General features: G+C 54.5%; 1 protein-coding gene across 1 annotated transcript; it reads right to left on the bottom strand.

Moving 5' to 3' along the window:
* Positions 1 to 7,234: 7,234 nt before the first annotated feature.
* BNIP3 (BCL2 interacting protein 3) lies at positions 7,235 to 17,445 on the bottom strand. Its single transcript, XM_081823287.1, has 6 exons — positions 17,076 to 17,445; positions 11,926 to 12,076; positions 11,343 to 11,427; positions 9,725 to 9,831; positions 9,505 to 9,654; positions 7,235 to 8,055 (listed from the first exon to the last, which is right to left on the bottom strand). Exons 1-6 carry the CDS (start codon positions 17,086 to 17,088, stop codon positions 8,010 to 8,012), a joined length of 552 nt encoding a protein of 183 aa, XP_081679413.1. The 5' UTR covers positions 17,089 to 17,445; the 3' UTR covers positions 7,235 to 8,009.
* Positions 17,446 to 17,958: the final 513 nt, after the last annotated feature.

The raw sequence follows: 17,958 nt of genomic DNA, 5'->3' as shown, positions 1-17,958 counted from the left end.
GTCTTGATAATGACATTCTGTTCATTACCCTGAATTAACGTTAACAGAATGCCACTTCCATTCACATTCAGCTAGAAATGGGGAATTTCGAAGTACAATTAATTTAAAAATAATTCTTACTGTATATCCGTCGTGGCACAACTGACAGATCTGAGGTGTGGCGCAGGGGTCTCGTGTTAGTCCACCCTGGTCCTTCAGAAAAAAGTTCCAATGGGATTGTATATACATGTTCAACTATTTTGATCAAAAGGGGTAATAAATTTTAAATGTCTAACTGGATTTGCACCGTGTGTTCGGACGGCTTCTCCCAAGTAGGAAGCGGGCCTGCCGCTGCCTCACGGAGGGGACCCCGCCGGAGGAAGTGCTGTCCCCAAGGCCGCCGCAGCGTTCCCCTCAGCGTTCCCCTTTTCTCTCGTTTACAGTTACATTGTCTCTGTTCCTGAAAGCCAGCTGTGTGAGTTGTTTTCATCCTTAGAATTCTGTGCTGCCATCTTCCTAAAGCTGTCGTGCTCTCTAGGCTGGGGACCTGGATTGGGGTGAATACGCTTTATTCATGTGTGGATTTAGACAGGCTTTTTCTTTTTTTTTTTAAGAAAAATCGAGCTTCTACTAAGCTAGCGTAAGACTCAGTCGGGTGGTCAGCTGTCCGCAAATCCTCGGCGTTCGCGGTGAGACAAGAGCAAAGGCCATGTCTCTGCCGCTCTTCTCGAGGAGCTAAGTGGCCCCGTTTGCCCAGCTGCAGGCTGTCCCCAGAGCTCCGTGCTCCGCACGTGTGGGCAGTTCCTGCTGGCCAGGCTGAGTCCGGGGCTCTGGGTCGCCACGTTGCTTTCCCAGAAGGAATTGCTGCAGGTCTTTGCTTGAGGGGGTTGAGAAGAATGTCCAAATTGGCACCTGGGCTTTTGTCTTTCAAACCCGTGCTCTGTGCGCAGAGGAGTCCTGAGTCGGCCTGGGTGACGGCGACGCCTTGGCTCCGGAGGTGAAGGGCCAGCAGGCGCCTGTCGTCTGGGGGATGTTCTGTGCGCACCCCGGTCTGAGGCGGGGATTGCCCTAGGGCCGTGTCGCGGGGGTTACGCAGGGATGGAACCACCATTTCATTATGACCTGGCTCCGCTCTGGCAGGGGAGTGTAGGAAGTCAAGAAAAGCCTCGTACGAGCCGGTGTGATAACTGACCAAGACCCTGGTCCTTGGGCCTTCCCGGGGGAGAGAAGGCAGCGTCCGGGGCCCACAGACGGCAGCCTTCAGGCCTCGGCCTCCTGACCCCGGGCTCCTTCCCTCACCGGAAGTCCCGTTGTGTGGTCAGCTCATACCTGCCTGGCCAGGCTTGACTGTGCTTGCCTTGGGTCCCATCCTCGGTGCAAAGGGGCTCCTTTGTGCCCACAGCAGGAAGCACCCCAGGAAGCTGAGCATGTTCCCCCACGAGGGGTCTCCACACAGGCTGGGGGCGGGGCCGGGAGCCAAGTATGGATGGGGTAGGGATCACATGGGGGTAAAAGGCAGCACCCTCCCCCCCGACAAACACAGGGATGTCACAGGCCCTCGGCCGAGGGTTCCCCTCACGCCAGTGTGGTGGGGTGCAGGTGGGTACCCTGCGGCACACAGTCATGGTCGGGGGCTCCGGTCTGCACTCCGTGCCTCGGCCCCACACTGCGCCCCCATGGAGCTGGCGAGGGGCGGGAGCGTACAGGACGCAGGGACACTTGCACGCCGTGGAGCTGTGGCCCCGAAGGGATGAGCAGGGAATCCCGGACAGAAGAACGTGTGGAGGTGAGTGTCATCTGGGCCTGGGCCGCTGGGCTCATCCAGCCTCGTCTGGCAGCGTGTCCCTCCTTGGGGCGTGAGCGCAGGTGGGGTCTGTTTGAGGAACCTCCGTACTGTTTTCCAGAGTGGCTGCACCAGCTTGCTTTCCCACCAGCATCGGGTGTCCAGGGCAGGCAGCAGCCCCGCTGGCTGGGAGGCTGGGCTGCTGCCGTGCGGGGGCACCTGGCCTGTCCTTTCCTGCCTCGGGTGGCACTCCTTCCCCGAGCACGGCCCTGCATTCACTTTCAGCTCCCTGCACTCGAGGCCGGCGAGAACCAGCGACACCTGCCGTGTCTCCGACAAGCCTGTAGCTGGTAAGTCATCGAAGGAGCCCCGCCCCGTTCCCGAGGCCGAGTGCAGACGCGTCCCAAATGAGATCCCTCCAGGCCGCCAACCTCTGCCTTACACTCAGCAGCGCCATCGGCACCCTTGGGGCCCCACTGACGCCTCTAACAGGCTCTGCTCCTGGACCAGGAGTCAGACGGACACCGGGTCCGAACAGAGGTCCCCGCGCCTGTGCGGGAGGCCGCCGGAGCGCAGGAGCGCAGCGGGGCCCAGAGGTGCGGGCAGAGCCCTGTGCCCTCGGGGCCCCCCACGTGGCATCACACCCCTCCCCAGACTCTCAGGTGTTCCTTTGGGATTTATTGAAACAATTCACTTGTCTGCCCCAGAGTTCATTGTTAGTGTCTTTGGAGATCTCGAGACATCTTTAAAAATGTGTGTTCCATAAGGATAAGGAGCATGAATTTGTTATTCCAAGAACTAATATTCAGAGGAAAGTATGTTCTCTAAAATCCAAGTATCTTAATGCAATATAATTCTACGGTTCTTACTAGAAATGGTGGGGTTTTTTTTAATCGTTGAGGTATAATGAACGTAGACAAGTTTCAGGTGGATAACATGATTCAGTATTTGCATATACTGGGAAGTGACCACCACGGCGACTCTGGTTAGCATCCGTCACCACATACGGTCACAAAACGCTCTTTCTTGTGATGAGAACTTCTAAGATTTACTCCCTTAGGAACTTTCAAATATACAACAGTGTTATTACCTGTAGTCGCCACGCCCTGAATTACTTCCCCTCGGCTTTAGTTTATACCTAGACGTTTGTGCCTTTTCATTCCTTCTACCCATTTTTCCCACCCCCCACTCAACTCTGGCAACCACCAGTCTATTCTATGTGCCTATGCGCTTGATTTTTTGTTTTTGCTTTGCTTTGTTTTTAGATTTCACATGTAGGGGTGCCTGAGGGGCTCAGTTGGTTAAGCGTCTGCCCTCGGCTCAGGTCATGATCCAGGGTCCTGGGATCGAGCCCCGCATCGGGCTCCCTGCTCCGAGGGAAGCCTGCTTCTCCCTCTCCCCCTGCTCCTCCCACCGTTTGTGCTCGCTCTCTGCCTCTGAAATAAAATCTTTTTTTTTTCTTTTAAAGATTTTATTTATTTGACAGAGAGAGAGAGAGCGAGAGAGGGAACACAAGCAGGGGGAGCGGGAGAGGGAGAAGCAGGCTTCCTGAGGAGCAGGGAGCCCGATGCGGGGCTCGATCCCAGGACGCTGGGATCATGACCTGAGCCAAAGGAAGACGCTTAACGACTGAGCCACCCAGGCGCCCCTCAAATAAAATTTAAAAAAAAAAAAAAAGATTCCACATATAAGGGGGATCATGCAGTATTTGACTTAGTTCACTTAACATCATGGCATATCAAGGTCCACGGCTGAATATTTCTGTGTGTGTGTGTGAGTGCAAGAGAGAGAGACAGACAACACATTTTATTTATCCACTAATGGATACTTGGGTCGTTTCTAAATCTTGGCTGTCTTGAATAGTACTATGAACATGGTGGGGTGTAGATATGTTCAAATTAGTGTTTTTGTTTTCCTCGGATATGTACCTGGAAGTGCAAATGCTGGTCATAGGGTAGCTCTATTTTTAACTGTTTGAGGAACCTCCGTACTGTTTTCCAAAGTGGCTGCACCAGCTTGCTTTCCCACCAGCAGTGTATGAGGGTTCCTTTTTCTCCGCATCCTTGCCAACATCTGTTGTTTTCATGTTTTCTATTTTTAGCCATTCCAACAGGTGTGAGGTGATAGATCGTCGTTTTGATTTGCATTTCCCTGATGAGTGATGTTGAGCATCTTTTCATGTGTCTACTGGTCGTCTGGATGTCATCTTCGGAGAAATGTCTGCTCCTGTCTTCCCATTTTTAATCCAATTGACTTGTTACCATGAAGCTGTAGGAATTATTTTGAATATTAGCCCCTTATCAGATATACGATTTACGGATGTTTTCTACTATTTAGCAGGTTTCCATTTCATCGTGTTGATGGCTTCCTTTTGGTGAGCGTTAAGATTTTTAGTTTGGTGTAGTCCTACTGGTTTATTTTTTGCTTTTGTTGCTTTTGCATTTGGTGTCAAGTCCAAAAAACCATCACCAAGATCAGTGTCAGGGAGGCCACTGCCCATTTTTTTCTAGTTTATGGTTTCAGGTCTTAAATTCATTGTTGGGTGGTTTTAACAATTTTTTTGAAGATTTTTATCTTATTTTAAAGATTTATTTTAGGGATGCCTGGGTGGCTCAGTCAGTTAAGCATCTGCCTTTGGCTCAGGTCATGATCCTGGGGTCCCGGGATCGAGCCCCATGTCGGGCTCCCTGCTTTGTGGGGAGCCTGCTTCTCCCTCTCCTTCTTCCCCTTCCCTCACTTGTGCTCTCTCAAATAAATAAAATCTTTTTTAAAAATTACTTTAGCATGCAAGCAGGGGCAGAGGGAGAGGGAGAAAGAATCTCAAGCAGACTTTCCGCTGAGTGCAGAACCTGATGCAGGGCTCCATCTCATGACCCTGAGGATCATGATCTGAGCCCAAATGAAGAGCCGGCCACTCCAGCACCCCAAGATTTTAAAGCCATCTCTATGCCCCATGTGGGGCTTGAACTCTCAACCCCGAGATCAAGAATCACATGCGCCACCCACAGAGCCAGCCAGGCGCCCTGCATCGTGCTCTGCGGTAGCACAGGGGTCCAGATCTCCGCAATAGACAGTCCTCCCCACCACGGGCTCTGGCCGCCTTTCTCGTTGGGTCACTGACCGTGTGCGCATGGGTTTATTCTGGCTCTACGCGGTTTCTTCACCGTCAAGCTCCAGAGTTTTCACTTCGTGATTACTCTCCCATGGGGAGGCCTCCTGCTCTTCGTCACACCTTTACCCACTCACTCCAGCATCCACGATTCGGCAGCTGTGTTTGCCTGATGGTCAGTCGTCCCGTCAGCCCCTCTGTACGCAGCTGGAGTTATGAGGAAGAACTGTGCCTTTCTCCCATCTGCTGTCAGCGTGGACTCGGGGATGCCCGCGAGTCTCTGGGTCAACGTCCATCACTGTAGCGGCTTTGCTCTTTGCCTGTCCCACTTTGGGCCACTGTGGGTTACTTCACCTTGGCTTTTGAGCCCTTCCTGACTCCCGCCCCTTGTCCTGGAATCACTGAATAGCATGAGGAACCAGATCCAGGGCCAGCCAGCCTTCTGTTGACTTGGCATTGCTCGTTAGGCCCTGTGGACAAAGCTAGAAACCTTCGTAGTATGGATGGCCATGATTGTCTAGGTGTTTAAGACTGTGAGCTAATGCAGAAACCCCCAGTGACAATCCACCACTGGCTCTGGCCCACCCTCTACTCCTTTTGCTTTGTCCACCTCCCCTGCCCCACCAGCGTGCCCTCCTTTACTTGTAATGTTTCCCTACTTGCGTTGCATTTTGAATTCCCGTGAAAACATTGGCTTCGATTATGGATTTTGGCTTCGAAGCATTGCTGTGGTTCTGAGTCCATCATGAAAAGGGCACACGCCTTCCTTCTCCTGCCTACTTCCCACGCCCCCTAGCTGCCACTCCCCACCCCTGGCGGCAGCCAGTCTCCCACATTCCTGTATTCGGGGTTTCTTTTTCCACAAGTGAGCAGTTGTGTTCTTTGGCTCTTTTTTGCAATGATAGCACACCATGTATATTCTTTTTTCAAATACTTTATTTTGTTCACCAGTCTGCAGTTTGGGCAGCTCGCCTGATACTGGAAAGCCCATACGGAAGCTGGACCGCCTTCCCCAGGTAGGCCTCTCCCCTCGGCACTAGAAATCCCTAGTACATGCAGCGGGCGGAGCAGGCCGGTCCTGGGGAGGAACGGATGGGAAGACCGACCAATCAGAAACGTGGTGGCCACTCTAAGCTGCCTGCCACCAACTCCAGTTCCTGTTTGTTGGGAAACCAGTACACCTCAGAAATCCCCAGCCATCTGTTGAACCCTCGTGGTCGTTTTAAGAAGCCGCACTGGGCTCCAGCAAGGGAGCGCCACAGTGCAGTCACCACCCGCCTGCACACGGGACCACACTGCTTTCAAGTGTCTCCAACTCGACCCACGTTTATCTTCAGGGTAGATCCCTACAAGTGCGTCCTAGGTGAGAAGGAACGAGCAGGTGGTTTTCCAGGTGATGCCTGATTTTCCTCCAGAGCCCCACCAGAGTCTGCAGGTGTCTGGATCAGGAAGCTGCATTCAGAAGCGCAACTACGTGTTTTACGTCATTTACCATAATCCAAACATGTAAACCTGCTATTCAGTGAATACAGTGAAAAGTACAAAGGGCTATTCGCAAAACCTCTACAGCGCTATTATCCTACCCAAAAGGAAGACCACCACACACAGAGATCCATGCAAATACAGCACTTGAAAGAGTCAAATGTCCGTCTCCACGCTGAGTGTGAGGGGGGGCCTCTAGAAAGCCCAGGTCTCTCACAGAAGAGCACTTTCCTAACAGTTCTGGAGGACTTCCAGCCAGTTCTGCTCAGCTCAGTGCTCACTAATGCCACCAAGAGGGGGACAAAGGAACTGCCTTGCAGAGGGCCCCCAGTCGCCCAGGCGACGGTTCAGAAGGCACAGGGTAGTCCCTATGCGTGAGGGGTGCAGATCCCAAAGACGCCAGACCTGGCTCGGCCGTGCAGAGTACAGCCCCCACCATCGGGGCCCTTGGGACAGAAGCAGCAAAGGAACGAGCCCCTTTGTTTCTGACAATAGGCAAATCCATCTACTGCAAGTCACAAGGGATTGGCTTGACCACAGCATGTCCACATGACTTGGATCTTTATCTTTTCTAGAGAAGTTACATGAATTCCGATGCCGTTCAACCAGCTTTCTCCCAATAAGGCAGCTGTCTGCTGCTAGGTCCAGAGTAATCATTTAAATATAAATGGAAATTTTAAAAACTTAGAATGTTATTTTAACACAACTGAATGAGGATGGAAACGTGAACAGATAACACAACGGGGTACACACAGGATGTCCAAGAGGCAGGCTTTAAAATATGCTGTCCCATAGGTAATGGTGACAACGAGGCCGACGCCTGGTTTAATCAAAAAGATTTTTGACATTTCATTTAAACCATATGTGACTACAGTCATCTCTGAAGGATTTGGCAAAGATTTATTTTTTTCTATTTCCAGTCTTTGGAAGTAGACACAGGTTTGCTTAGAATGAAGCTGATTCTAAGAGCACAAAAACCGAACACAAAGAGTAGGACTAAGTTCAGCAATCCAGAGAGCTAAGAGAGGAAAGATACTTAGCAGGTGCCCAGGACAGAAGACCACCTGCCCGGGCAGCTGTTAACACCCTGCAGGGCCCGCGGCTTCGTGCTGGAGCAGGACTGAGTCTGCATCTGCCCCTCGGATTCCGCCGCGTGACCGACTGCAGAGCTAAGCGCGGTCTTCAGTGACGACGACCTGCATCCGCTTAAACACAGTATTTCCTGGGACAGTGTGTAAGGCCACGAATAATTCATCTGGGGTAAACCCCTTACGTAGTCTTTTCAAATATAAAGTATTTTAAACTGAATAACTGGTTACAGATAATTTTTGTTAAAATACTACACGTCATATCTAGTGTTAAAATTATTTATACTTCGATATTTATAATATCCAAACAAATTTTACTACCAAATTATTACAGTAGATGTTAATCAGTAGGACATGCTTATTAATTGATCCCATAGGTAGGACTACAAGTTGGCATGGTTTTTTTTTAACTCTTCCATTCTACTCAATTAGGGACGCAGCATTTACAGAACAGACAGACCCATCAAGTGGCGCAGCTGCCCCAGCCCGAGGCGGCTCCTCGCCCCGCACCGCCTCCAGCTCCGACAGAAACCCCGCTGCAGGGCGAGAGCCGGTTTCCAACGCTTCATCAAAAGGTGCTGGTGGAAGTTGTCAGACGCCTTCCGATGTAGATCCTTCACAGAAAAAGCAATCAGCAGTTAGCGGAGACAGGGCCGCTCGGGCTTGGTTAGAGCTTCTGTGGTCGGGACTGGCTACCTTCAACCCGCTTTTAAGAACTCTGTGACGAATCTATCAAGTGCTTCATGATTTGTCATTACATATTTTATAATCTAATTCCGAAAAACCCCAGCTGTGCTCCATACCCATACAGAGGCGGCCACCAACCACCACAAATGCTCGCATGACACAGCCTGACTCTGCGTTCACGCAGTGACACGCTGCTGGGGAGCCGGCCACGGGGCACCACCACCCACCTCACCAAAGCCTTGGCGGAGTAACAAAGCCCTGCCCTCGGGCAGAAAAGAGCCCACAAATCCTGCTGGGGTGGACTTCATTCCAACCACCACAGGCAGCCCTGACGGGTCCGGGCCACCAGCAAGCTCCGAGTCTGGCAGGGAAAGGCAGGGATGCTAGGTGGGAGCGGGCTGCAGAAATTTACCCTGAAATGAAGGCCCAAGCCAGGCACTGAACCTGCACCAGGCCCTGCTCCCACGGAACCTAACTTGCTAGTTCTGGAAAAAATTCCAAGCCCGGCTGAGACACATGGGCCAGAATAAAGCTGGTGACTCCGAGCAGGAAAGGGGACAGGGTCTGGCCCCGGACCGTGGAGGACTTTCACATTGGACACTGACGTCCAGGAGCCTCTGGCCCATTGGGAAGCCACATCCCAGGCAGAGTTCCCAGAACGAGGGTCTGAAGCTCCAAGACTCCAAGGTGGGGGGCAGGGAAGGCAGCCTTGCGCTCACTTCCCGAACAGGGCTGGTGGGCCAGGAGGAACCTTGCAAGACCAGGAAGCGCCCACCTGCCCTACGACTTTGAACAGCCCCATTCACGGGATCTGGGAAAACGGAGGGCTGTCTCCTCCTGCTTCCCTCGGGGCCCTGGAGGCCAGCCTCCGTCAGATGCCCGTGAAGACAATCCGGTCTGTCCGGCAAGCTGCACGCACACAACACCGTGGCACACCATGACACACCACGACAGAGGCTGCGGGAAGCCCGGCCCACGGTACGAGATGCCAGAGACGCCTGGGGCTCGCTTCCCTGCGACTGGAACGGGGCTGCGCTGTGGGAGGTGTGGCGGGTCCCCGAGCCCAGCCAACTGCAGCGGGAGGGACAGTTTAGAGCATCCGTCCACAGGGCGAGAACGGAAGAAGTGAGCCTGGGGTCCGCGCCAACATGCGACGACCCAGACTGGAAGCCAGGCATCCAGGAAGCACCAGGCAGATGCGATCTCAGTGCGGCCAGCAAGGGGACCCGCACCCTCCCAGGGTCTGGTCCACATTCTGGGCCTTGTCCACATGCTCACGTTACCCAAGCTGACTTACGATCTGTAACTGAACAAGGGTTGACAAGTTCCCCGTACTCAGGACTATCGGGGCGCAGGCCACGCACGGCCTCACTCACCCCAACCCGATGGCCAGCAGGTGAGAGAGCAGCAGGGACGGGAGGAAGACTTTCAGGAACTCCGCGGAGAAGATGCCTCCCTTCTTCATGACGCTCGTGTTCCTCATGCTGAGCGTGGCCGTGCGCTTCGGGTGCTTGAACAGCAGCTCCCTGGGGAGGAAGACAAGCCAGTGAGCCGTCTGCTCGTCCAGGAAGCCCCCGCGCCACCGAAGACACTCACTTGGGGGGGATGTTTTCCGGCCGACTTGACCAATCCCAAATCCAGTCTGAGTTTTTCTTCAAGATGCTCTCGACTTCTTTCCTTCTCTCGATGTAATCTTCCTCAGACTACGACAGAACCGTGAACACTCAGCGCAGCCACGCCAAGCACCGCCCGTCCCCCCGCACACGCATCACCAGGCCGGTGTGGCCTCCGCTCACGTCCCTGCTTCCCAGACAGACGCGGGGCTGCCGACACGGTCCCTTAAGGAAGCAGTGAGGACACGGCGTCCACACGCAGATGCTGACCGCGGGGCGGGTTTTCAGATTAGACGACAATCTGCAGACCCCATGCGTCTGTGGCTACAGGATTGGCAGCCAAAGCCACAGTCTTTGGAAAAGGACAATTTCGTGTTCAGTGGGAGGGAAAGAACCGAAAACTCACACACCTGTGTTTTCAAGCTACAACTAAAACGCGTTAAGACAACACGATAATTATAGGGGACTTTAAAAAGGAGGATCACAGGTAGTTTTGTTTTTTTTTTTTTTTTTCATTTAAAAAACTGAACCAGGGGCACCTGGGTGGCTCAGTCAGTTAAGCGTCTGCCTTCGGCTCAGGTCATGATCCCGGGGTCCTGGGATCGAGCCCCGCGTCGGGCTCCCTGCTCCCTGGTCAGCGGGAAGCCTGCTTCTCCCTCTCCCACTCCCCCTGCTTGTCTTCCCTCTCTCGCTGTGTGTCTCTGTCAAATAAATAAAATCATTTAAAAAAAAACTGAACCAGATTATGTAATTCCTTTTGAAAATCAGCAAAAGCTACTCTAGAATGCAGTAGACAAAATCAACCAGCTGCCCTGCAGCTACCATCGGGGCCCCTGGAGGGCCTGGGTGGGAGGGAGGCCCAGAGGGATCCAGCGCATCAGTGGTACCAACCACAAGACCTCGCTTCCTACGCGGTTTTTAAATACGGGAAAGAAGTTGTCAACTGTTCGTGTTCTCATCATCACTGAAAACACCCAAAGGAAACCTGGCCCGTGCATCCCAACGTGCGCCGGTCCGGTGGTCCTGGGGGGGCCAGGGCCTCAGAGCCCAGCACCGGAGGGCCCCAGGTTCTCAGAGACAGGCCTCCCTGACAACGGAACGTAGCCCCGGCGTGTAAGACCCAGGAAGCATTTGAGCACGTGGTAGGACGGTGGCCTCCGACTGAGTAAGTGGCCAGTCTGCTCCTAACACTGAGCCACGCAAGCGCCATTAGCAAGCCAGAGGCTCTGGCAGCCAACTGCAGCGTGTCCACGCCACCCCCACACTTGGCAGAGCCCCCGAGGGGCTCCGTGCGTCACGCCAGGCTCTCCAGAACCCACTCACCGCCGACCGCTAGCCAAGACGGAGACCGGCCACAAAGTGGCTCCCAGGGACCCTCCCCACCGGCCACGGGGGCCCGTCCGGGCTGCAGGCCCCGCAACACGTGCTAAGCGGAGCCCGTACTTGCTGTGCTCAGCTCAGTGAGGCCTGCGGGGGGGATGCCCCCACCCCACAGCTTTAGAAAAAGCCAAGAGACCCCCGTACAAAAAACACACTTTTCCCTCCTCAGTCCCACCGGCCACGTTCACCATGTGGGCAGACCGGCACCTGCCGCAGCCCACCTGAGAGCTGTTTTTCTCTCCGATGCTGTGCGTGTCTATTTCCGAAGCTCGGGTCGTGTCTTGAGGGGTCTGTGAGCGAGGTGGGCTGGTAGGCACGCAGAAGGGAATGCGAGAAATCACGGGATGTTAACATGCTTTGTCGTGAGCAGCGAAGGCCCCCCGGGCCCGGGCCCGGCTCCTCAGCAAGGAGGCACGGGCGCCAGCACCCACGTCTCCCCTCCCACCATCCCTGCTCCCCTTTGGCCAAGCCTGGCGGGCGGAGGGGAGCCAGTCCCGGGGGGCGGGGGGTGGACTCGGCAGGCCCTTCTCACCGGCTCTGAGCTCCGAGGCCCAGCCCGAGGGCACCTGACCTTTGCTTTCTGACTCAGCTGCACCGTCGTCTGTAGCTCGCCAGGACGCGCCAGGGCAGAGGCACGGGGACTGGCTGCGCGCCACGTCCCCGCCGGCTTTTCCACACACCAGGCCCCATCCCTCCCACCGGAGGGCCAGGCTCCCGCAAACCGGGGGGGCGGGGGGGGCACTCTGGGATTTGGCCCGCATGCAGGATGAACCAGCACCGGAACAGACGTGCTTATTTACCCACCTGTCACAGTGAGAGCTCTTCGAGCTACTCCGTCCAGACTCATGCTGGGCATCCAGCAGTATTTTTTCCAGGTCACCGTTATAAATAGAAACAGAGGCTGGAACGCTGCTCCCGTTCCCGTTATTGCTGAAGTGCAATTCCACCCAGGAGCCTGATGGAGACACAGAAGGGCACCGTTGGGATTTTCTGCCCACTGCGGAGCCTAGTCCTGACAGACAACCAGCCCGCCCTTCCATGTCTAAGAAGCGCCGGGGACACACAACAGGCCAACTCCTTGAAACTTGCCAAAACACACCCCTGGCGCCCATCTCCGGCAGGTGCATCCCAGTGGCTAGCCTGGCCTCACCCTCCCAGGGACCCAAGGCCGGCCCCTGGCACCCAGACACTCCTCTGCAGGTCTCCTGCCATTCCTGGACACCAGACAGGTGGTGCCTGGTAACCTGCTGGGCCAGCAGAGTCTAACAGACCGCAATGCTTTTCTCCCACTCAACTTCTAGAAGAAAAAGGGCATCAACAAGAGCTTAAGAGATTTAAGTTTTTTTAAAGGTTTATACTATCTCTTATCCACTTATTTCCACACCAGCGTCACATTCTGATCCTGAGGCCCCACAAAACTCGTCTGTGCTATTCTGTATTTACTTCCCTCCGAAGCCAGAAGAACGCACTCTGCCTAGAACAAAGGTAATTTCTCACTGACCGTGACTGACCGGAACAAGCCATTCCCCACGTATTCAATTAGCCACATCTTCACAGGAAGAAGTCAGCCTTCTTACTTGAACTAAAAATTGACAATTGCTATCCATCCCAAACTGCTTCTACCCAGATTTTGTGGATTCAGAGAGCTGTCTTGGCACCAGATCATCTGCTTACCAAAATAGAACCTAGCACCTACCGCCCCCGACCCACCACCACGCCCCCCAAGTGAAGCCTGCGTCTTCAGCGAGGCTGCTCTCTGGCTAGCCCACCGCCCGACCTCAACACTGCCCTGGGCGCACCGTGCTGCACGGCGGAAGCCTGCTTGCTAGGAGAGGGACCCCCCCTCACACACACGTCAGCAGCCCAGTCAGGGGCCCGGCAAGGACTGGTTGGGGAGCAGCAGCCGCCGGCTGTGCCTGCGTCTGGGGAGGCCGACAGGTGGGAGGCTCAGGAACAGTCCTGGCCCGTCCCGAAGGGTGGATGCGACCCTACACGCAGACATCCCGAGCGCACTGCCAGCAGCAGGCTTGGCACAGCTGGGGGGTGGGATCCAACCGCAACGCCCGATGGGGCTGGACTTGGGGGCCCGCCAAGTGCTCGTGGACGAGCACACCGCGTGTTGGGGCTGCGGCCCAGCATGCACCGGACGGCTCCGCCACCAGCTGTCCGTCCGTTAGGTACGTGGCAGCAACCACTGGTGCTTCCGACTGCTGGTAGGTTTTTTTAAGGCTGATTTATTTGCGAGACAGAGACAGCGTGCACCCGGAGGGACCCTGACCATGACCTGAGCTGAAACCAAGAGTCAGACGCCTAGCCAAGTGGGCCACCCCGGCGCCCCCATAACTGCTCATGTTTCATGGTGGCCACACTCTCGTTTCTGTCAACAGACCCAGGAGCAGGACTGCAGCCAAAAATAGTAGCACGCGTAGATTCAGTGGTACTAGGAAAGGCCTGCCCTCTGACACAGCTGAACCAAGGTATGGTCCTCCCAATAAACCCGTCTTTAAATTTAGCCATTCTGTGACGGTGTCTTGTGTGGTTTACTTTACATTTCTCTGAGTTCCAATGGAACTGGCCATCTTTTCCTATGTTTACTGGCCATTTGGACAGCATCTTTTTAAATTAGCTGTTCAAGGGGCGCCTGGGTGGCTCAGTCGGTTGAGCGTCCACTCTTGGTTTGGGCTCAGGTCATAATCTCAGGGTCCTTAGATCGAGCCCTGTGTCAGGCTCCATGCTCAGCGGAGAGTCTCCCTGAGATTCTCGCTCTCGCTCTGCCCCTCCACGCACTCTCTGAAAGAACTAATAAATTAGCTGTTCAAAAATCTTTTTTTTTTTTTTTTAAGATTTTTTTTTATTTATTTGACAGAGAGAGATACAGCGAGAGAGGGAACACAAGCAGCGGGAGTGGGAGAGGGAGAAGCAGGCTTCCCGCGGAGCAGGGAGCCTGATGCGGGGCTCGATCCCAGGACCCTGGGACCATGACCTGAGCCGAAGGCAGACGCTTAACGACTGAGCCACCCAGGCGCCCCTAGCTGTTCAAAAATCTTACTCTTTCTGTAGGAGTTCAATATTCAAGACACAAGCCTTTCTTCATCTGAACATGCTGCAAGTAACTTTCCCTGTGGCTTGCCTTTTCAGGTTTAAGGTCATGTTCTAATAGAAGTCTTCGATTTTAATTCAGTTTCTATTTCTTCCTACTCTGTAGCCACGGAGACCTGTCTGGTGGGGACCCTCACGCAGATCTGGGTTTAATGAGCCTGGGTTCAGTCTGTGCACGTGGTCCCAAACGGGTGAGGTTTTCCCTGCTGACAGCCAGCTGCCCGCGCTCACTGACCAGACTGCCCTTGCCCGCCCCCGTGCCGTGCACTTCCTGTCAGTAATCAAGCTGGCGACGTGTGCAGGTCTGTTTCCGAGCACAAGACAGACAGTTTCTGTTTTTGTCACAGGTCTATGTATTTCCAGCTCCATCTGTTAGAGGCCACTCTGGTGGCCTACGGCGGGACGGGCAGGGGGAAGGCGGCCTATACGGACAGAAATGCAGAGACCAGAGACACGCAATGAGCCATGTTCGTAGCTAACTGTCTTACAACTATCATGACCCAGAACTGCCCCTCTGCGGACACCAGCACGGCCCTGCACACCACCACGCGATCTCCAACACTGCGCAGGCAGCAGGGACGGAGCCCCCCACTCCGCTCCACCACGTGGGCCGAAGCACCAGCAGGCCTCCAGCTTCCCAGCACGCCAAGCGGGCATCTCTTCAGAGTCCTGACCTGCCCTCGGTTGTTGCTTGCATAGGTCACCATCAGAAAAAAGCAAATCAAAGACCCTGCCCCTCAGCTTCCCTCAGCCTCCCAGTTAGCTAACAAAACGATCACACAAGCTCTCTGGTTAGCACAAGACTTCTCTCCTTCGCGTCTCAAGTGCTTCACGCTGGCCCGGCCCGCACGAGGAGGCCCGGGCTGCACCCCCGCGGCACGCAGCGGCTGCAGGGGCCTCAGGCGTCCCACACCCCAGCGTCCCTGACACGGCGCCCGGCTCTCCACCACCACCCACCACCTCCGGTGCCACCCGGCCCCGAGGCATCATGATGAAAGCTCTGGCGCGGAGTCCGGGGCCACTGGGCCAGCTAGGAGACCAGCTCGGCACGGTTCCACCCTCCTAGGCTCCACCTGTCACCCAGACGCCGGGCCTGGCTCCACTTGTGACACGCAATGGGGGGGCGTCGTGCAGGGGTTCAGTCCCCCCAGCACCCAAGCCGGAGCGGGTCCGCACACGCAGTCCCAGCGCACGGCGGCTCTCGAGCAGCTGACGCGGCTGTCCGGGCCCCTCACGCTCCCGCTGCAGACCACCCGTCAGGGGCCCTACGACACCTGGCCGGGGCGGTAACTCCCTAGGACGACTCACAGAACTCAGGAGGGCACTTTACGTCCACCTACCCGTTACCAGACAGAATACGACTCAGGAAGAGCCCACTGGGGAAGCCCCGCAGGACCGGCTGAGGAAGGCGGCTCGTTCAGCGCAACTGACCCTTGCTGTGTGAAGGTCTTCTAACCCATCTCCAGCCCCTCCCATCCCTTGAGGGGGCTGTCCGCCCTCTTACCCCACCCCCCAAGTCACCTCACTACCAGACACCGTGTTCCAAAGGGGCCCCTCACAAAAGGGGCTCTTGATCAATAACCCACTAGTATCACTCAAGAAATTCCAAGGGTTTTTGGAGCTCTGTGCCAAGAAGGGAAAAAGATCACATACGAACATTTTTTTTAAGCAGATGTAACTGGAACACCTAGGGGCTCAGTCAGTGTGTGCAACTCTTGATCTCGGGGTTGTTGAGTTCACACTTCGTGCTGGGTGTAAAGATTACTTACAAATAAAATCTTCAAAAAAATTAAAAAATAAACATATAATTAACATGTAACACTATGAGATGCAGGTACGTATTTTCTGTTACATCACAAGAGCCAACTTAAGACTCCAATGAGACAAATTCATGTTTTTTAAAAATCACATCCTAAAAAGCCCTAAGCATCCTGAGAAAGTAAAAAATCCCATTCTGGACTGTCTATAGCTTTGAGTCCAAAAGCTGTATTCCAAGAATGATTTACCAGGACGAGTGTTTTATTATTAACCTGCAACAACTGAGCAGGAAGCGTACTTCCTGGCAAGGGAACACAGGGCTGGCTATTCCTCCAACTACATCACGCGAGCGTTAAAATCACTCATCTTTTTAAGCAATAAAGGTGGGGATGGAAAGGTGGGGATTAAGGTGGCTTTGCGACCTCAGAAAGCTTCCTCAGAATCACAACTTATCAAGTAACTTGGTATAATCAAAGAAATAGACCGTGGTGTTACAGACCCAAGGCAAGCCCTCCTTCCTAACTTCACGTCCCTCTCCATGCTGTCTCCCCCCCCACAGAGCAAGGCCACGTCCCATCTCTCCACAAGTTAGACACGAAGTGCCCAGCACAGCTCCTGCCTCCCCTGTGACAGAGGACAGCGACTTCCCTGGCCCCAGCGCCTGCTCCACATCCAGGCAAGTGTTTGTCTCCAGCCCCACAAGGAAGGCCACAACCCACTGCGTGGCCCTGGCGGGTGTGGAGAAGGCCCGCCCAGCGCTCTGAAAATTCTGGTCTGGAATGCTGATGCAGAATCCCAGCCCATGGATGTTTTGAAAAAGTTGTAATGGCGATGTTGGGCAGCCAGGGTGGGAGAGAGCACTGATGAGGGGAGCGGCAGGCATCCCAAGAAACTTCCGGACAGCAGGATGAAAGTCAACAGAGGGGTGCTGGTTCCGGAGCGGGCTTCTTCCCTGGGAGAGGTGGGTTTTATTTACGAAATTGCAGGTGCTAAAAGCTTTCTATAAACACAATCGTTATTTATAAGTAAATAAAACAGTGTTTTAGAAAATAATAACAAAAGCTTCTCAAGTTAGGTGAGACAGGAACAAGAGAGACCTGATGAACCCATAACTTTGAACTTCAGTGTCGAAACAGGGTGGAGCACTCAGGACCCCGGTTCCCAACGGGGTGGTTTTTCCTCCACCGGTGGTTCGGGAGGTGCACCAGGCCCCGGCCGTCAGAGATGTTGTCATTCAGGCTCCCGGCATCCCACTGGCCCTTCATCGTACAGGTCGCCTCCCCTCTTTTCCACTTAGCCTCTGGGCCGCACAGTGACCATCTGTGAGATGTGAGGGTTGGGTTGGGCTAGGATCTAGGTGGCTGAAACCCCTTCACTGTCCAACTTCTCGATCCTCCAATTTCCCTTCAAAAGAAATTCAGTTTTTCTCTTCAGACACCTCTGCCCACGGTGGGCTGCCTGCAACAACCAAACCGTGGGGCTGGCTGCAGAGAAAGCATGGAGGGGAGGGGGCGGTCTCGAAGCAAAGCGGCGGGCACCTTACTGAAGGCTGGCACTCACGAGCAGCTCGGCTTCATGCTCAGGGGTCCCGCGGGAAGTCAGTGGTGCAAGCCCCTCCCTGTGGTACGGACACCATCGGCACACAGCTCCCTCTCCCACCCGGACCGAGGCAGGTGTAGGTCTAAGGGGGATAGAAAAGCACACACAGTATCCTGCTAGACAACAGCTCAAACAGAATGGACCAGGGGGCAAAAAGGGACCAGTTCTGCTCTTGCCTCCTCAGGGAGGATGTTGTCTGCAGGCTGGGCTCACCCGGGCTTGCTCAGTACTTGGTTCAAACATAAACAAGAGGTAATCAAATCAGGACAGACGGGACAAGCACTGCCTCAGCCAGGAACCAGGCCCGGATTCACATTTCTCAGGGCAGCTGTCCGGCCCCACGTGGGGTGACGCAAGCGACTCCACCCACGAGGGCTGGGG

The sequence above is a fragment of the Leptonychotes weddellii genome, chromosome 6, assembly GCF_054177405.1.
Source record: "Leptonychotes weddellii isolate Sample4059 chromosome 6, ASM5417740v2, whole genome shotgun sequence".
Lineage (NCBI taxonomy): Eukaryota > Metazoa > Chordata > Mammalia > Carnivora > Phocidae > Leptonychotes > Leptonychotes weddellii.
This window is presented reverse-complemented; position numbering and strand designations above follow the sequence as displayed.